Source organism: Molossus molossus, unplaced genomic scaffold (genome assembly GCF_014108415.1).
Source record: "Molossus molossus isolate mMolMol1 unplaced genomic scaffold, mMolMol1.p scaffold_m16_p_18, whole genome shotgun sequence".
NCBI lineage: Eukaryota > Metazoa > Chordata > Mammalia > Chiroptera > Molossidae > Molossus > Molossus molossus.
The window spans coordinates 4,785,379-4,806,133 of record NW_023425353.1 but is presented as its reverse complement, the minus strand read 5'-3'; the positions used below and the strand labels follow the sequence as shown (position 1 = coordinate 4,806,133).

Below are 20,755 nucleotides of genomic sequence, written 5' to 3'. Positions count from 1 at the left end.
TGCCTTCCATTCCATTTCACTTAGGTTGGCATCTGAACAGCTGCAAAAATTTTCCCCAAAGTCCAGAACGCATTCCTAAATTGAACACTCAACCAGGGATGTTTTAAAGGAGACTGTGTTTGGACTTCAAGGGAACGCATTGCCACCTCGCCTGAGATGGGGATTTCCGCTGGTCCCTTTCAGTCATTTCGTCTATTTTGCACTCTGCCCCTAGCTCTGTCCCGGGGTTTTCGTTTTCCTGTAACCAGGCACTAAGAGCCAACCAGAAAGTAAAGAAGAGAAAAACGCCCTCCCGCTTCCAATTCTCTCCATTCCGCTGCTGCCAACCGCAGAGCCTGCCGCGCCAGAGCCGCTGTCACCACCGTAACTCAGCTGGTCGGTTGCCGCCGCCGCCGCCCCCAGATTCCAGAGGCGAAGAACCGGAGGCCGAGACCAGACATGGACGTGAACATCGCCCCGCTCCGAGCCTGGGACGATTTCTTCCCGGGCTCGGACCGCTTCGCCCGGCCGGACTTCAGGGACATTTCCAAATGGAACAACCGCGTGGTGAGCAACCTGCTCTACTATCAGACCAACTACCTGGTGGTGGCTGCCATGATGATTTCCGTGGTGGGGTAAGTGGGGTCCCCTCCGGGCTCTGAAGGGGGCCGCCCTGCGCGGCCGGGCCGGGAGCGTGTGCCCTGCGGGCGCGGCCGCTGCCACCCGCGTGCCCTCGCCCTGCGGCCGCGGGCGGAGACGGGGGAGTAATGCAGTCTGGCCGGCCGCGGGCACCCAGGAGGACTTTTTCTCCCGTGCTCCGATTAGGGTCTTGCTGGGGTAATATTGTAGTGCCCCAGTCTTTTAAAATTAAGTGAGGAAAGGGTGTAACCCTATCCTGGGGCGGGATGGGCACTCTGCCCGCGCGGGTGGCAGGGGTAGGAAGGGCGTGAAGGCGGCGACGCGCTCCGTGGGCGGCTATGCCGTGCGGGCCGCTCTACACGAAAGCTGAACGCGGGGGCACGCCGGGGTGCCCCCTGGGGACGCTTGGCCCAGCGTGGGGCGAACGCTGCCCTCCCTGCCTCAAGGAACCGGGTCCTTTCGTTTTTTCTTCCAGGAGTTGGCAGGCGTGGTCACTTGAACTTCACTTCCTAGCCTGTGGTCTGTGTATCGGAGGCCTTTTCTGTACCCGAGCTTCACGGGAAAAGTGCCTTGTGTTATATGCAGTTTCACACGTGCACACACGCCCGCTGTGCTGGGAGCCGCCTTTTGGTTTAGATTCGCTCACCTTTGCAGGCTGGGGCGGTGATATTCCAGATCTTGCTGCTCCTACGCATCTTCCTCAGACTTTATAAGGAACCCACTCGCAAGGAAAGACCTGTCTGACTTTTCCGTGTCAGAGTAAACACAAGCTGGCCTGGAGAAAGGAGAAATCCAAAGTTGGAGGGTGTGGGAAAGGGCGAGTAGGGTAGTTTCTTAAGTTGGTTTGCTGTTCTTTGTTTTATTTATTGAGTCACTGCTCTGTGTCAAGCTGGGGGCACAGTGGGATCAGAGAGGAATTCTGGCCTAAGGGCATGGCTGGTTGTGGAGAAGCAATAGGACCAAACACAGCAAGAGGAGAGGGAGTCTACAATTTCTGGGTGTGGTTCAGAGTAGTCACCCCAATGCAGACGTGGACGCTCATTTTGTGGGGGTTCCTGGACAGTTAGTTACCCAGGTGCTCATTGTGTGTTGCTTAAGGAACTGCACTCTGGGAATGGCTTGGTGTGTGGAGGGCAGGGCTTTGAGCCAAGGCTGAAGTCCAGTGCCAGCCAAGTTAAAATTAGTTGGGGCAGAACAGGCCTGAGGCAGCTGCCTTCTGAACCTTCCCCTGTCTTTACACTTGAGGCTTATTTCCTAGAACATTAAAAAAAACATTTAAAACAAAATGAATAGTAAATAGGATTGTATCTGTTGCTTTGATTTCTTTTTCTTTTCTTTCTTTTTGTAAAGAAGTGAGCAAGGCATTTAGTTATGGGTTGTTCTTTTATTTTGTTGCTGTTTTTTAGATAACCTCACAAACTTAGATATTGGACAAGGTTGGACACAGACCAAGCAAATGTACCAAAAAAACACTCCCCCAAACTCATTGCTTTTCTAAAAGGTGTACTGCAGAAATTAGACACAGCTCAGGCAGCCTTGCTGGAACACATTTTTCACCGGGATGACCAGGGTCCTCCCTGACTAAATTTAGCTCCCTCATTATGATGTCTCACTCAGTCCACGGTTTGGTGGTGTCTCCCCTTCTCATTCCCCTTTTCAAATTGGAGGTGTTGGTTGGCAGTGAAATTTTTGAAGGTAAAAGTGAAAAATAGCCATGTTTATTTTTTATTATTCTTTTTTTTTTTTTCCATCCTCACCTGAGGACATTTTTTGTTCAGATAGAGTGGGAGGGAGAGAGAGAGAGAAATATCAACATGAAAGGGACACATCAAGTGGCTGCCACCCGCACAACCCAACCAGGGCCGGGGACAAACTGCAATCAAGGTACGCGCCCTTAGCGGGAACCGAACCTGGGTCTCTCTGAACCGCAGGCAGACGCTCCAACCGCTGAGCTAAACTGGCCAGGGCTATTATTCTTATTTTTAAAAGCTTAGAAAAGATACAGGCCGTTAGTAAGTTCTTTTGAAAACTGTGTACAAAATGTGAGATTTCCTTTGTAGCCCAGTAAAAACTTAATGTTTGACTTTCAACTGTGTTCTATGTGTCTGCGAACACACAACAGCCTGTAGTTTTCCCCACAAGTTGCCCTTTTCTTTCTGGATAATCAAACAATTAAGTAATTTACCTGCATTCCTTCATACAACCCAATGAAATGAGATATTATTGTTACTGTACTATGAAACTTGAGGCTCAGAGAGGTTAAATGACTGGCTCAAAGTCACAGACCCAAGCTGGAAGAAACCTGATATCTTCAGGGTCAGGGAGCTCAGCTGATTCTGGAACGGTTTTCCTTCCACAGAGAACTCTCCTCTTGGTGAAGTCAGTAGATGGGTGGGGTCAGAGCAGAGCTGGAGGCTATTGGTCTGGATCTTCTACTGGCTTCTGATGGTTCTCTTGATATCTTGATCGAGTTGTATGAAAATGCAGCCGTTTACTAAGGAAAGGACTCTGTCCAAGGGTGTTCTTCAAGGCTTCCATCCCCTGCTGGTGAGGAGGGGCCTCCAGGGCATTGTGGGAGGGTGCTAGTCTCAGCTCTTACTCTTGTGTTGAAACCCCCTTTACTGAGGACAGAGAGGACCTACCATTCAATTTTGCAGGAAGGGAGAGGGAAGACCAAGAAGATAGAAGGGGCTGCCTATACTGAGATGGAGATTAAGAGGAATTAGGGCCTGATTAGGCAGGGCCTTTCGCTCAGTAGGTCTCCTATGCTCCTTAGGTTAATTCTGAATAAGTCTCTTAGCTATACCTTCTGAGTCTTCAAGAAGTATAAAATAGTGGTTAAGGGTTTAGGCACCAGAGCCAGATTAAATAAATTTTGAATCCCAACTGCCAGTCAGTAGCCATGTGACCCTGGGCAGGTCAGATGAACTACCCCGTGCCTCAGCATCCTCATCTGTGAAATGAGACTAATTGTAGGCCTGCCTCACAAGGCTTCTATGAGGATTAGCTGAGTCAATATAGGCAAGTCTAGAACAGTGTCCAGCTTCAAGGTTTTGCTCCACAAATGTTACTTCTCAATTTTTATCATTATTGGTGTTATCATAGAGATTACTGAGAAATGTAGCCAGCATCTTTCTCCCAGCAGCTCTGTCCACCCAAACTCTAGGGCCCGCCTTACTCACCTCCTTCTGCTTCTTCCTTAAGACTTAACTGTGGGCCCTGGCCAGTTTGGCTCAGCGGTTAGAGCGTCGGCCTGCGGTCCGGAGAGACCCGGGTTCGGTTCCCGCTAAGGGCACGTACTTCGGTTGGATGGTCGTGCGGGTGGCAGCCACTTGATGTGTCCCTTCACATCGATGTTTCTCTCTCTCTCCCTTCCTCTCTCTCCCTCCCACTCTATCTGTACAAAAAATGGAAAAATATCCTCGGGTGAGGATAAAAAACAAAAGACTTAACTATGGGACGACTGTGTGAGGAAACATTCTCCCTTGTCCCTCACTCCCTTGTGTGAGTTGGGTCCCTCACCTGTGCCTGTATCTTTCCTGGTACTTATCCCACAGGCTTATAAGTTGCCTCCATTCGTGGACTGTAGACTTCTTGAGGCCAGAGACTGTGGGTTTTGTTTATGATTATTTCTTTTCTTGTTGTTGTAGTTATCTTTCCTTTTATTCTCTGTATCCCTGAGATCTACTATGTAGCAGATGGTTAGTTTGGTGAGTGCACATAGTAAATGAATGAAAGTAAGGCCTCAACCTGATCACAGGGTCACTTTTACCTGCTCAATGGAACAATTTATTTTAAAGCACATGGCAGCATACCAGTACATAACAACAACATGCCTAAAGGCAAGTAGCTTTATAACAAGTTACAAAAACAGTTCTTGGCAACTGCATAGAAAAGCAGATTGACTTGAGCTCCTGACTCTTCAAACATAAGAGTGGATCTGAAGCATTACGTATCTTTGATCATGTTCCTTAATTTACTAAATTTGTATGCTATCATTCTTATATTAGTCTGCCTAGAAGACTCTCCTGGTTCCACAGACTTTTTATTTTATTTTTTGGCAGAATTCTGGCATTTTCTTTTATTAGCTTACTGTTTAAAAGTTCATTTGCTCTTGAGTTCTATTGTTATAAAATAGGACTTATGTGTTATTTCTTATGTGCTATACAATCAGTTGAAGATTAATTAGCAGTATAACCAAATAGTCATGATGCCAGTCTCCTTTAAACAATTTTATAAAATGTGTTCAGATGAATCAGGTAGCAGGTTTTCATCTGTAAATATGTAACCAGTTAGAGTGTTTTTTGTTTATGAAACTATGAAAGGATGATGTTTTTTAAAAATGGTATGAGTCTACGGTTTAAAGCATAGGATTTGGAGTTGAGAATCTTGTAATTGGAATGCCGACCCCAGCAATGAAATGTTATAGCTGTTCTTGAGCTTCAACTTCTTTTCTGTGAAAAATGGGCATAATTTCTACTTCCCATGGTTGTATGAGACTGCATGTAAAAAATGCTGAATAAATGATAGCTGTTATTAGTAACCTTGTGCTTAAAAAATAAAATAAAATAGGACTTAAATGACTTAATTAAAATAAAGCTCATCAAGGCCTCTCAGATGACAACACTGAAATGTTATTATAGTTAATCCAAGTTACAGGCATATTTAAAATTCTCACAACTTGTTTATTCTCTTAGAAGTGTTAGATGATTGATACACTTCAGTGGTTTTGTCATAATTGCAACTTGTGTTTCTTATAAAACTTTGCATCTCTTGAAGACCAGTTTCCTTTTGAGATTCAGACATCACTTCAGAAGAGATTGAATGATTTGAAAGGAATAATATGAATCACAAGCTGGGGAATGTGTGTTTTACTGAAAATGGCTTTTCGTCCTCTTAAGTCCAGAAAGGAAAGGTGTCTGAGATAAAAGAGGACATGACTTACCTTCTCCATCCTTGTCAGGAGACCTCTCGGCACTAGATATTCTTCTTACCTCACACGCAGCCACAGTCTGTGCCGCGATTTTTAACGTGAAAAGTAAAGGCAACATCTAAGAGCACTTGCAATTGGAGTACTAAGCATACGATACATTCTAGCTGGGGCAGGAATTTCTGTGTGCTTACTAGAATGCCACAAGCTTTGAGCAGGAGAAATCAACCAGGGAACAGCATCTTTCCCCCGGGGAGCTTGTTAGAAACGCAGAATCTCAGGCCCCGGACCTTCTGGGTCAGTATCTGCCTTCTGACAAGACTCCCAGGTGACTCAGAGGCTCATGGCAATTTAAGAAGTATAAATGTGGTCTGGTTCAAATAAACACTGAGAAAATTTAAATAAATATACTTTCATGCCTAGGTGTCACCTTCAGATATTCTAAATATATAGTTCTTGGCTGGGTCTAGGCATCCATAGTTTTATCTTAATTTCCCAAGTTATTCTGAGGTACACCACTAAGTTGAAGTTGAGAGAAGTTGATCCTATCCCACTCCCCAACTTTCACAAATATAAACGCTTGCGATCACTTGGTTAATTGGAACCAAAGCTGCTAATAGCAGCTTCTTTTTTTATTTTTTTGTTAATCCTCACCAGAGGATATCTTTCCATTGAATTTTAGATAGAGTGGAAGGGAGGGAGGAAGAGAGAGAGGGAGAGAGAGAGAGAAACATCAATGTAAGAGACACATCAATAGGTTGCCTCCCGAATGACCCAGACCAGGGGCGGGGATCGAACCTGCAACCCAGGTATGTGCCCTTGAACGGGAATCAAATCTGCGACCCTTTGGTCTGTGGGCCCATGATGCTCTAACTGCTGAACCAAACCAGCCAAGTCTAATAGCAGCTTTTTTTGATGACATAAAGCGAATACTTTTCCCATTTAATCATTTTGCAAATATTTAACGCTCCTAATTAACCAGTTTCTCCTAAATAGATTCTTACAACATCTGTATTATTTGCAAGTCGTTTTTATAATATATGTTTTCATCAATTTTTTAGAGAGAGAGGAAGGGAGAGGGAGAAAGAAACATCTATTAGAGAGAGAAACATCCATCAGCTGCCTCCTGCATACCCCCCTACTGGGGATCAAGCCTGCAACCTGGGCATGTGCCCTGACTGGGAATCAAACCTGGACCTCTCAGTACATGGGATGACGCTCAACCAACTGAGCCACACTGGCCGGGCTATTTGCAAGTCTTACTCTCACAGATTCCTCCCTGCTAGCAGAACCATATTTTCTGGCATGGCATCAGAAGCACCAACTGCACAGAATTTTCAAACACATAAATGCCTGCACTACATCTCCATTTAGCAAGGCACCTTTATGCTCAATTGTGTACATTCATGCCTTCCCTTTAAGAAAGCACAAAGTAGCTGCTAAGTGAAAAGCCCATTACTTTCCTAGAAAGTATCTCATTACTTTGTGGCCTGTTACTAGAGGGTGGAAACTAGAGTTGCTCCTCTATGCTTTTAGTAGCTTGAGATGCAAAAGACTTTCTGGAAGGCTGGTAATTCTATTTCAAAAGAGCATTGCTGTAGTCTTTTTAAAACGAGTGTGGTCCCATAAAATGTTCTAGGACTTTGGCTGCCAGCATCTGGTAGTAAGAAATGGTTTGGTTATTTGTATCTTTTAATGCCACAAGCATGGAAAACCAAGTTTCAAGTTGGTAGAGGAAGAAAACAATAAGAGAACTCTGGGATGCTCTGGGTGGGAATTTATTCAGACATCTCCATATGAAATTAATTGCAGCCTGTTCACGCTAAAACCTAGTGGAAATGTTTTTGAGATTAATCAACTTCAACACCAATTCTATTATATCACTCTTTTTTTTTTTAATCCTCACCCGAGGACTTTTTTTATTTTTTGCATTTATCTTGAGATAGAGCAGGAAGGAGAGAGAGAGGAAGGGAGAGAGAAACATCGACGTGAGAGAGACATATCATCTGGTTGCCACCCACACGACCCCAACCAGGGCCAGGGACAAACTTTAACCGAGGTACATGCCCTTAGCAGTAACCGAACCCAGGACTCTGGTCCGCAGGCCGACGCTCTAACTGCTGAGCCAAACCGGCCAGGGTGATGTCACTCTTTTTTTTTTTTTTTTTTAATCCTCACCTGAGAATATTTTTCCATTTATCTCAGGTAGAGTGGGAGGGAGGGAGAGAGAGAAAGAGAGAGAGAAACACCGATGTGAGAGATACATCGACTGGGTGCCATCCACATGACCCTAGCAGGGCCGGGGACAAACTGCAACCGAGGTACATGCCCTTGACTGGAATTGAACCCCCGACTCTTTGGTTCGTGGGCTTATGCTCCAACCGCTGAGCCAAACTGGCCAGGGCATGATATCACTCTTATGTCTCCACATTCTTTCACTCCACAAAGTGGATGAAGCACTTACCAACTGCTTAGACACTATGCTAGGAGGCACAGTGGAAAAGGAGACAGCTGTGATTCCTGCCTTTGCTGTATTTAGAGTCTAGAGGGGCAGCTAGATTACACTGAATACATAGAAATTAATCCCTATACAAGTACAAGCAAAGCAAGCATTCAGAAATACACACCTGTTTTATTCATCCTTACCCTTCTACCCAGTTCAAGAAATATCTGCTGAGCACTTATTTTGTGCCAGACACTCTGTAAACCCTGAGGATACAGGCAGGAACGCAAGTCCACCCAGCCTTCCGAAATCCTCTCCAAATTCGTCTCTTCCTGCCCTCCCAGACCTTGCCTTTGCTCCTGCAGCGGAGCCCGTGGGGTGCTGGCATTTCCTTGCTGGCGGATGATGTGTTTCTTCTGATCACAGAATTTAAAGAGGTGTGTACACACTCAATACAATTCAAACCTCAAATAATTCCCAAAATTTGTCATCTAATAAGGATTGTCTTTCGTTAAGTCATCTTCTGGCACTATTTTTGTAACCTTCTTCTTCTAGACTTCTGTCCACATTTTTTTTATGTTCTCTGCCACTGTCAGCAGGGGTTGGTAGATTCTATCACCTTTTCTTCCGTAAAGAATTACAGTGATTCAGGGTAAGTGTGCAAAATAAGTGAACCTATGTTGGATTCCTGGCCCCTTTCTTAGAGGGCAAAAGCTCTCAACTTATTAGAGGCCAAGAGCTCTGTACAAGAAATCCAGTTCTAATGAACTCGACCTCTCCACCTAACACCAAATTGAGCAGCACTGGAAATTTCTTACTATTTTCCTTTTGGACAAATGAAGTCTACCCTTTATCACTCAGCTTCAGATTAACTCCCCATAACATCATCCCCTGTCTCTTGCAATGAGTGTGGCTTCCTGTTTCGGGGAACACTTTTATGCCCATGATCTTAAAAACAAACAAACAAAAAACCTGCAGGTACTTCTCCATTCCGCAGGTATTCACCATAAATGTATAAGATTTCCTGGCCCTCCATCCATGGAGTATATGCCATGGACCCACCTGGAAGGCAGAAAGCCCATCTGACGTGGAAAACTGGGGCTCTGGTTGTCCCCCTAATCCTACTACTGATCTGCTTTGTATCCTCAGCGTGGCTTCCCCTTGTCTCAGAGTAACGAAAGGGAAAGCAGAAATTGGGTGTTAGTGAGTGGTAAAGAGACAGGAAACTGCTTGTACAGAGGGAATTTATGTGTCACTAGGCTCTTTAGCATTTGGCCAACCCCTGTCTTCTGTGCACTGCTCTGTAAGAACTTGCCATATGACTTTACTACTAAAAGCATTCGGAAAGAACAGTTCGTAAATGAATGTCTTTCCTCTTCAGTTCTAAAGCATTATTTGTTGTGAGAGTAAACATGGGTTTCTAATTGTTGAAGGCAAATGAGGGTTCATTAAACCATTCTCTCAACCTTTGGGTATGTTAAAAATTTGCCATTATAAAAAGTTTAAAAAGAATTTGTTGCAGTCAAATCAGAGCCTTGTAACTGACTGTTAGTTGAAGTTCTGTTGCTATGGGGAGGAGGAGGTATATGACTTCTAACCCAGATCCAGCCTGTTGTTTGTTAAAAAATAAAACAAGCAATTAGCTTGATAAATGCAAAAGAAAACAGGGAGGTCAGTAAGGTTTTTGTACTTCTAACACACCAGAGGCTGCCAACGCAGTGGAACGTTTGGATACAACTGTTTAGTTAGCTGATCACAGAGGGTGCGGTCAGTTTCAGTACACAGCAAGCGTGCACTAGATACCGTGCACTTCCCAATCCACTGGGTAGGAAAATCTCAAGGTTAGGTGACTGCGACCTTTCTGTGACGAAAGAGGCAGGCCCCTGTCTCGTCTTTTTTTTTTTTTCATCCTCACCCGAGGACATTTTTCCATTTTTTGTTCAGATAGAGCGGGAGGGAGCGAGAGGAAGAGAGAGAGAGAAACATCAATGTGAGGGGACACATTGAGTGGCTGCCACCCGCATGACAAACCAGGGCTGGGGACAAACTGCAACCGAGGTACGCGCCCTTAGCGGGAACCGAACCCGGGTCTCTCTGTACCGCAGGCCGACGCTCCAACCACTGAGCCAAATCGGCCAGGGCCCCTGTCTCGTCTTAACTGCTCCTGACCATTAGGTCCAGGAAACACTGCTCACATTTCCTCGTACTGGCTTGTGCTTTTACAATTGTACTTTACCTGAGAAATCGTTCTCGCCAGGGTGGAAGCCCGTGTTAAGAAACCAACATAGCCCTGGCTGGTGTGGCTCAGTTGGTTTGGAGCAACGTCCGATACACGGAAAGGTTTCGGGTTTTATCCCCTGTTAGGGAGCAGGTGAGAAGAGGCAGCAGATGAATGTTTCCCCCTCTTCCTTCCCCTCTCTCTAAAAAAATCAATAAGCATATCCTCGGGTCAGGATGGGAAAAAAGTATACTCTGCCTGGGCTACTTCTTTAAAAAAAAAAAGAGAGAGAAAGAAACTAACATAACCACAGAGAGCTGTTGGGGTAATCTGAGGTGTCAGCCCCAGCCTGCACTAGTGACAAACCTTTATAAATGTCACTGATCATACCATAGTAATTATTGCTCTCATTTGCGCAGAACTTCAGATTATTTTTCCTACTTTAGCTTTTTGGTTTCTTTCATCACAGCTCTGTGAAGGTGCAAAGACCGGGACTATTTCTCTAGTAATATTTAATGTCCAATGAGAATAATATTAATTTCTCCAAGATAATCTCACTTCAATTAATTTGTGGCCATAGAAAGTTGCTGAGCTTATTTAAATAACATGAAAATATGCTAGATTCTTACTTGGTTTTTTTCTTTTTTCAACAAATATTTATTGAATACTTGTTCTGTGTAAGGTGCTGGGGTGAAAATGTCACGGTCCCTGCCCTCACGGAGCTTAATCTGTCGTGGGAGACAAAGATATTCACCCGATACTCATCCAAACAAATGTCAGGCTGCCCAGTATCGGTGCTGTGAAGACGCGCCTCCGGTTCTGGCCGTCAGAGGGACTGAATTGCAGGGGCCGGAGGAACTGGGTAGAGAGCAGCTTGTGCACCGGCCTGGGCCGGCCAGGGCAGGGTGATTCTAGAGATGGTCAGGAGCCCCAGCGGATGGAGTGCAGAAGCAGGGGAAAGCGGGTGGCCAGAGCCGCTGCTGGCTCCCTCGTACTGTATGAAGAGCACCCTTAGCCTACTGCTGGCAGATGCAGCCTAAGCCAAACTGGGCTTGGCCAATAAAGTGTGGCCGGGATTTCAGGCCCCTCTTCCTCCCCCAGACAAGGTCTCCTTTCAGGGGTACAAACTACACAATGGTGTCAGCGGCCTTGGCCGTGGTGACGGAGGCAGGAGGGGCCTGGTAGATGTGTGAAGAGTTCTGTCTTTATTCTGAGAGCCATAAGAAGCAAGAAAATGAAGGGGTGGATTCATATTTGCCATGATCCCTCTGGCTGGTGAGGGACTGAAAAAACATTAGCCATTTAGAGAAGTTCACTGTGAGTAAATTGTTCCCCCTTTCTTGGTGAGTCAGGCTTCCTCAGCAACCAAACTGTAAAAATAGCTTTTTGGGTTAGCACATTATAATTCAGTGTAGAAGCTGCTTCTACTGCTCAGGAAAGATTTCTCTGCCTCTTTGGCTCTTGACATTGAGGCCTGACAGAAGTTACCAAATATGCCCTTGGATTGGGCTGAGGACCTCCGTTTTGGTAAACCTCTGTTGCCAAGTCTGCAACTGGTGACCTTGGCACAAATGTATCCATTTGTCTGTTCCTTAGCTTGCTTTTATGTAGAATGAGGTGAGTTTTCAAGGTCCCTCCAGCTCTCAAATTCTTCAGTTGGCCGAGAGCTTCTTCCCTTCAGCAGCTGTGCTGGGACTGTGCTATAATTAGCGGAACCACACTGCGTGTGCAAGGTGTGTCCACGCCTGCTGTAGCCGCCTTCCTTCGGAGAGAAACGAAACTGCTGAGGGACTCCCAGAATGATCCTGAGTTGCTTATCCCAACGAGAAGGATGGGTTTCTTTTTTTTTTTTTATCCTCACCTGCGGACATTTTTCCATTTTTTGTTCAGATAGAGCGGGAGGGAAGGAGGGAGAGAGAGAGAGAAAGAGAGAAACATCAACATGAAAGGTACACATCGAGTGGCTGCCACCCGCATGACCCATCCAGGGCTGGGGACAAACCGCAACCAAGGTACGCGCCCTTAGCGGGAAGTGTACGCGGGTGTCTCTGGACCACAGGCCGACGCTCTAACTGCTGAGCCAAACCGGCCAGGGCAGGATGGGGTTTCTTAGAATGGTGGGGATGGGGGAGAGATTTCTGAAGCTGATTAACAACACAGAATGGCTTAGATTGTGAGTTGCTGTCACGTTATATCAGCTGGCACCTTTTTTCTCCCCTGGATCCCTTTGAATGCGTTTGTTCACTTCTCTGGGCCTCAACTTGTTCAGCTGTATGATGGGACTAAACTGATTCCTCTTTGAAGACATTTTCTTATCTCATAATAGAAAACATACTTAATGTTTTTAATGTATTTTTATATTTCAGTACAGTTAGTATACAATTATATTAGTTTCAGGTGTACAATATAGTGATTTGACATTTTTATACCGTACAGTGTGATCACTCCGCTAATTCTAGTAATTACCTACCACCGTGTAAGAGTGTAACAATATTATTGACTATATTCCCTTTCCCTTTGCACCCACCCCCTCTCTTCTGGTAACCATCCCTGTGGTCTCTGTTTCTATGAGTCTGTTTCTGTTTTTGATTTGTAAAACTAGGTCCTGTTTCCACCAAGGACAGAAAATCTCTCTCTCTCTCTCTCTCTCTCTCTCTCTCTCTCTCTCTCTCTCTCTCTCCTGCTCTCCCTCTCTCCCTCCCTCTTCCTCCCTCTCACTGGTGTGTGCATTGATTTGCTGCAAGTTCAGGTAGGTGGAGTGTGTGCGTCTTACCATTTCTTAGAATGGAATTGCCTGAAATCAGAATAAAGAAGAAAATCATTTCTGCTCTGAGTAACTTTGTTCATTTTTTCCAGGTTAGAAACTTGGTTACTTTCTAATTATAGATTGTGGCTGGGCGTGTTGTAAACTCAAACCAGTTCTATCTCTTTGTTCTGTTCTTTTCCCTTGAACATGAGCAACAGGAACAGGTGAAGAGCAAATCTGGAATTGCTTGAGTCAGGCCTGGATTTCTCATTGTTCTCTGTCCTTGGCTTTATTTAGACATTCAACTCAGATATCTACTTTACTTGACCAGAGGAAAATAGAAAAAGCTTGGCATGCATTTCATTACCTACTCACTTCATGAATTATTATTTTGATAAGTATTCTAGAAATACTGAGTAGGAGGCCTTTGACACTTTGCTGCCCACCAGTCAGCTCTGATCTACATTAATGCGAAGGAACTCCTGAAACTTGAACCCTCCACTCTAGTTCTTTGCTTTTCTTTTCAGCTCAGAAATACTTAGGTCAATATCAAAGCTATGTAAAAGGGTTTGTTTCTTTCTGATACCTTTTCTCACTTTCATTTTTAAATATTAATTTTGTAATATTCAAGTAATACTTGGCTATTGAGAAAAACATGAACATAGAAATAAGCAAATGGAAATAAACTGCCCATGATCCTACTACCCAGTATAACTACTGTAGTCTTTGCTGTTATCTGTCAGATTCCTTTTGGTGTTAGGAATGAGATTCATTCACTGTGTGAGTCTCTCCACTGAGTCTCCTCACCACCTGCTAGTGAGAATTTTGGTTTTGCCCTGTCCACTCGTTCCCGTCCTGGGGCCTATAATGACATTTTTATCTTTCTCAGACCAATTATGGGGTTAAGTCAGGAGGTAGGGTATAACCCACATAAATTTAACAATGAAAAAAGTACAGAGAAACTAGTTGGACCCAGATAAGAAAGAACTGGAGAGGAGAGGACACAGCGGGATGCCGGCAAGCCTGCGGGTGGGAATCGAGAGGAACTGCCTCACCAAGGGGAGGAATGGAAATCGTGTGATGTTAGTTACCGAAGGGAAGCGAAGCAAGGATGACTGTTGCCGTTGACTGTGCCATGCCTGGTGCAGGGCTGGAAACAGCTGCTTATATATTTTTATATTTTCTTTTTTCATATGTTCATATTATTTCTGATTACAAAATAACATATTTTTTTTTTTATCCTCCCCCGAGGATATTTTTCCATTTTTTGTACAGATAGAGTGGGAGGGAGAGAGAGGAAGGGAGAGAGAGAGAGAAACATCGACGTGAAGGGACACATCAAGTGGCTGCCACCCGCACAACCAACCAGGGCTGGGGACAAACTGCAACCGAAGTACGTGCCCTTAGCGGGAACCGAACCCGGGTCTCTCCGGACCGCAGGCCGACGCTCTAACCGCTGAGCCAAACTGGCCAGGGCCAAAATAACATATTAATTGTAAAAATTTCTAATTCTGAGCTGTATAACATCTATGATAAATCTACCTAACAGAGAATGTGTTCCAGTTGATTTTACCCACACAATGTATTGTTAATGTCTTCCATATTATTAATTATACTTTGACTTTAAAAAAGAATTGCTGTATATACCACCATCTAGTAAATTCTTAGCCCTATAGATTATTTCCTAAAAGTTTTTCATCATAAATACCACTAAGAAGAATACCATTACAACTTAATCTTTGTATTTTTATTTATTTCCTTAGACTCTATTCTAGGGAAGGGATTTATTGCTTTGAAGGGTATAAGTATTTGCTACAGTTTTGAATGAAATAAGCAATTTATTATCATAGGGTTTAATCTTTAATTATGTACTACTACTCTTACCACTGTTTAATTCCATGCCTTTTAATAGAAATATTTATTTATTTATTTATTTATTTAAGAAGTGAGAGGGAGAGAGAGATAGAAACATCCACGAGAGAGAAACATCCATCGGCTGCCTCTCCTGCATGCCCATTACCAGAGATCTAGCCACAACCCTGCCATGTGCCCTGATCAGGAATTGATCTGGTGACCTCTTGGTGCTTGGGTTGACCGATGCTCACCACTGAGCCACACCAGCTGGCCTGAATAGAAAATTTTAAGTTCTTGAAAGCATTTTGACATTGATTTTATCCCTGATTTTACCCGTAAGGTATGCAATACTTTCACTCCTATTTGAAAGTATTTAAAATAGCTTTTGGGTTTTAAGAGGTGGAATAGGAATAAATTTATTTTTCCTTTATTGATTTTTTTAGAGAGAGGAAGGGAGAGGGAGAGAGAGATAGAAACATTGATGAGAGAGAACATTACTTTGCTGCCTCCTGCATGCCCCCCACTGGGGATCCGGCCCACAACCTGGGCATGTGTTCTGACCGGAAATCAAACCAGCAACCTCTTTTTTTTTTAATTTTTTTTTTAAATTATTATTATTTTAATCCTCACCTGAGGACATTCCTCCATTTTGTTGTTCAGATATTGTGGAAGGGAGAGAGAGAGAGAGAGAGAGAAACATTGACATGAAAGGGACACATCGAGTGGCTGCCACCCTGCACAACCCAACCAGGGCCAGGGACAAACTGCAACCGAGGTACATGCCCTTAGTGGGAACCGAACCTGGGTCTCTCGGGACCACAGGCCAACGCTCTAACCGCTGAGCCAAACTGGCCAGGGCCAAACCAGCAACCTCTTGGTGCATGGGTCAACACTCAACCACTGAGCCACACTGGCTAAGCCGGAGCTAAAATTTAAAGGTATTTTTTAAAAAGGTTCTTATTATCCTACATATGAATCCCAGCACAAGTATGAATCCTTTCTCTGTTCTGTTTCAGAGATAGTAAGCTCTTGGCCTCTCCTTTCATTATCTGTCTTCTCCGGTGCCTCACTTCCAAATCCATCATGGTGACATTCAGAGTGTGCTAAAAACACACTGACCCTCCCTGTTCTTCCCAAGTAAAATGCTTGTTAGCTTCTCATGAAGGTAAAATGTTAGTATTTTGTGTACGTGCAGACCACAACGGTCTTGTTTTGTATACACAGAGGGTTGGGGTGGAGGTGGGGGCTACAGTGTCCAGTCATTTTTGCTTATGAAATACTTGGTCTGAATTTCCTCTTCACAATGTGTTCCCCCATTATCAACAATAATGTGACCTTTGATTCACATACCAGCGAATCTCCCAAGTCTGTATTTGGAAATCCCAGTTGATAACCCACCTCCTACTGATGCTCTGGGCCTTTTGAAGAATTGTAACAGACTCTCTGTGCCAGGAATCGTAAACTCAACTGCCTCCATGACTGGACTGGTTTTGTAAGAGATAGGTGGAGGCCAGTTGTTGGAAACACAGTGACTAATGTCAGCTCACAGGGCCTCTGGCAGAGATGCCCTCGGCAGAGGTGAAGATGGGAACATAGTGGAGATTATTTGTTCTGTCTGAACAGGAAGGCAACTCCAGCCCTTGTTGACATATGGGAAGGTGACCTAGTGTTGTTAGATTTTCTTCTTTCTAGGACAAGCAAGAAATTCCAAGTTTTATGCATTTTTTAAATGCATTGGGATTTGAGTAAGTTTTTTAAAACACTATGTTTCAAACACAATTTTGACTGTAGACTAGATCTAACCCATGCAGGCCATTGCGTAATCTCTATGCTACTTTCACCTGTCGTGGCCATTTCTCTGAGGATTAAGTAAACCCTGAGAGCTCAGAAAATGTAACTTAATGTGTACTAGAGCCCAGGATGAAAGCTAAACACAGCCCCTCCAAATGATGAGGTCTCCTAAGATTTATAAGCCTTTTAAAATCGTGGGCCTCCAGAGAGATGAACTGATGAGTCTGGTGGGAGTCAGACTGCCGAGGTGTGGATCTTAGCTCCATTTTCTGTCCTCTGCACCTACATTTCTTCTCCTGAGAAATGAATGAGTGGTCTCTGTCTCATCAGGTTCTGAGGATTAAATGAGGCAGTTTAGGTAAAATGTTTAGTAAATACTACACTCTTGTTTTTATTCCTCCTCTCCTTCCTCATCTTCCTCTTCCTGCTGATACTACTATTGACCCAGCCTCTCTTTTTCTCCTGTTCCAGGTTCCTGAGCCCCTTCAACATGATCCTTGGAGGAATTGTGGTGGTGCTGGTGTTCACCGGGTTTGTGTGGGCAGCCCACAATAAAGACATCCTCCGCCGGATGAAGAAGCAGTACCCCACGGCCTTCGTCATGGTGGTCATGGTGGCTAGCTACTTCCTCATATCCATGTTTGGGGGGGTCATGGTCTTCGTGTTTGGCATCACTTTTCCTTTGTTGCGTAAGTGAACCTGAGTTGACTTTTCTTACATCATAAAAAATGGAGAGATTATTCTGTGGGAATTACATAACCTGTTTCTTATGTGCGTTGGCATGTCTGCAAAAGTATCAGAATTTTCTGAAATAGCAGATCAAGGCCCAGTAGTACATTAATTCTACAGATATGTATTGGGTACCTGCTCAGTGCCAGACACTCTTCTGGAGACACAACAGTAAACAAAAGAAACAAGTTCCCAGTGTCAGGGCAGGAAAGGGGCCTGGCCTGCACAGGGCTTCAGGTTTGCGTGATGGTGGCGTCTGCTCTCAGGCTTCGGGCCCTTCCCGCGGTCCTGGCTCAGGAGTTAAGTGTGTTTCATCTGGAAGTAGACTGCTTGCTCTCTACTGCTCAGAAGATCATTCTTGGTGTCAAAGGTTTTACAAGCCTATAGAAATAACTGGCCCAGAATACAGATAACCAAGTCTGCTTATTCTGTTGAGAAGTAGATATTTTGTAAGTTTTGTGTGTGTGTGTGTGTGTATAAATATATGTATAACATGTATACACACATACATATATGTATACATACATATATGTATAAATATATGCATATATGTATACATTTATATACATATATGTATAAATATACATATATATAATAGATACATATATATGTATAAATATATTTACTGCTATTCCAAACACAGGAAGCCTGAAATAGAGAACAGATAAAATTTAGCCTCATCAGCAGAAATCTGATTAAAATTCTAGTGTATTAAGTGACAGGAACATCCCTTTAAATTGTAATAGCATTTCACATGTGCATTATTCCATTAAATAAAATCAATTGGTGTTGTGTTAGATTAAGCCCAGAATAGTTATAGATGAATCCCACACAGTATTGGACAAACTATTTGAATCAGCGAATTCAGACTTTCTGAAACATTTTTCACATTTCCTTTATGTGCTAGAGGCTTTGTGTTCCACTGATTCTGCTCAGACATACAGCTTGGTCACTTTAGTAGCTTTTCACCCCAGAGTCTGGGAGAGGCCAGTATAATGAACTTGTATCATAGGTAGGGAGTCAAGGGTCTTCACTTCTATTCCTAGACCTGTTGGAAACCAGCCCTGGGATTTGGACCAGGTATACTATATGGGTTGTAGTTCACACATCTATAAAATAAGGAAAATTAGACAAGATCAGTGGTTCCCAAATTTGATGATTATGATAATCACCCAGGACACTTTTAAAAAATATAAATTTCCCAACTATATTTCTTTGAGATCTTGAGCCTGGGTTGACAGTGGTGCCCACAGAACCTGGATTTTTAGAAATGACCTCGTATGTTTCTGATGGCCAATCTAGGTTAGGAACCTCCAGGTAGAATGCACATTAGTGTCTCAGACTGAGGGTTCAAGGTCACCTGTGTCAGAACCATCCAGAGAGAATGTGGAACTTTACATTCTGGAGCCCCACCTCAGTCTTACCAGTCTGAATTGTGGGGGGTGGAGACTGGGAAGGTGCCTGTTTCACAGGCTTCCCAGGTGATTTGCATGGATACCAAAGTTTGAGCATCATTGGTGTGGGTCACCTGGGTGCCTGTTTAAAATAGATTCCCAGGCCCATTCCCTTATGGTCAGGAGACCAGACCATAAAGACTTGGGTAGTAAAAGTCTTAATAAAAAGACTTGGATAATTCTCAATGAGGAAGCAAATTGGGAGAACATGAGGGTACAATAAATCTATAAAACTGTTAGTTTTTATCTATAAATTTATATCCAACACTTTGGAAAGCTGCCTATTAGGTGGACTTTGCCACATGTTTCCTTTTATCCCAAAACTGAGCTTGAGTTCCTTTCTGGAAACTCTGTAAAGTGGGTGTTTCTGTGAGTTGGAACACACTGACTCCAGCATTTCAATAGCAGCCGGAAGGGGGCGGTATCCATGCGGATGGGAAGAGCGTGGCTGCCAGGTCAGCATCCCTCCTGCTGAAGACAGTCCTTTTCTTTTTTTTCTTTTTTTATTAATTAATTTATTTTTGTTACAGATGTTTCTCCTTTTCCCCCCACTGATTCCCCCCTCCCCCCCTCCCCGCCCTGTCCCCAGCTTTGTTGTCCATGTCCATTGTTCATGCACACATGCATATAAGTTCTGTGGTTTATCTCTCCCCCACCACCCCCTCTTCTGGGGATTGTCAGTCTGTACTCCACTTCCACGTCTCTGGGGATAGTCCTTTTCTTCACAGGAAAAGGAAACTTCACACGTAACTTTTTATCCTCACCCGAGGACATTTTTCCATTTTTTGTTCAGACAGAGTGGGAGGGAGAGAGAGGAAGAGAGAGAGAGAGAGACATCGACGTGAAAGGGACACATCGAGTGGCCGCCTCCCACATGACCAACCAGGGCTGGGGACAAACCGCAACCGAGATACATGCCCTTAGCGGGAACCGAACCCGGGTCTCTCTGGACTGCAGGCCGACACTCTAACCGCTGAGCCAAACCGGCCAGGGTGACAAAGAGCTTTAATAGAGCTCACATGCAGTCGGAACAAACATCTAAGGGTTTGGACAGGCTAGGGAACCAGGCTGGACTCCAGCTAGCTGCGGCCGGGACTGGGAGTGGGAGGAGAGGGTGTTCTGTGGTCGTGGAGAAAGGTCGCTAACCTTGGCTCACCTCTCTGCAGTGATGTTTATCCATGCGTCGCTCAGACTTCGGAACCTCAAGAACAAGCTGGAGAATAAAATGGAGGGGATCGGGCTGAAGAGGACGCCCATGGGCATCGTCCTGGACGCCCTGGAGCAGCAGGAAGAGAACATCGGCAAGCTCACTGACTACATCAGCAAGGTGAAGGAGTAGACCCCGCTGACCTGAGAGGCCGCAGGAGAAAGCAAGCTGCAGTTTGCCTCGTCCAGACCCACTTTCTGCTTGTATTTTTGAAATCGGAGGGACATATCACCCAACAACTGACGGCCGCATACATGTGTAGGCCAGACTGTTAACGTCTCTTATGTTACAGACAGAAGGCCCCAGAAACCAAAAGAAACCACCCTCCTAGTCTGTCTGAACTTTCAACTATGTTTATGAAAACTGATAGGAAATGGAGCACACTTATGTCTGTAGGGGAATAAAAGGAAATATAAGGATTGTGGGTGGTACAGCAAGAATACTGTTACCTTCTGTGGAAAAAGTAATTGTAAAGTGTCGAGGCCATGTGAGTAAACGGACAGACTGTCCAACTAGGTGATGGCGTGCATTCACCTGCTTGGTCCCCCCCCCCCCCCCCGCAGCCTCCTCCAACATACTCCCCAGGATCATATGTAGGCTATAAATTAGTGCAGTTTTTATTCTTTTAAAATCAGAGATGATCTCTATCACTTTGCCTCCTGTTTGACATGCAGAGGAAACTGGATAAACCAATTGTCTATATTTTGTTTACAAATATAAAGATAGCTGCTTAGGAGAATATTTTGTCAAATTTTTGTAAATTTT

At 44.3% G+C, this 20,755-nt stretch overlaps 1 protein-coding gene across 1 annotated transcript; it reads left to right on the top strand.

The window, feature by feature from the left end:
• The first annotated feature begins 347 nt into the window (after window positions 1-347).
• ARL6IP5 (ADP ribosylation factor like GTPase 6 interacting protein 5) lies at window positions 348-20,533 on the top strand. Its single transcript, XM_036267365.1, has 3 exons — window positions 348-614; window positions 17,072-17,289; window positions 19,950-20,533. Exons 1-3 carry the CDS (start codon window positions 439-441, stop codon window positions 20,120-20,122), a joined length of 567 nt encoding a protein of 188 aa, XP_036123258.1. The 5' UTR covers window positions 348-438; the 3' UTR covers window positions 20,123-20,533.
• Window positions 20,534-20,755: the final 222 nt, after the last annotated feature.

Coding starts and splice junctions, on each gene's coding strand:
- ARL6IP5 (XM_036267365.1), top strand. CDS start 439: ATGGACGTGAACATCGCCCCGCTCCGAGCCTGGGACGATTTCTTCCCG. Junction 615..17,071: donor ATGATGATTTCCGTGGTGGG/GTAAGTGGGGTC, acceptor CTCCTGTTCCAG/GTTCCTGAGCCCCTTCAACA. Junction 17,290..19,949: donor CATCACTTTTCCTTTGTTGC/GTAAGTGAACCT, acceptor ACCTCTCTGCAG/TGATGTTTATCCATGCGTCG.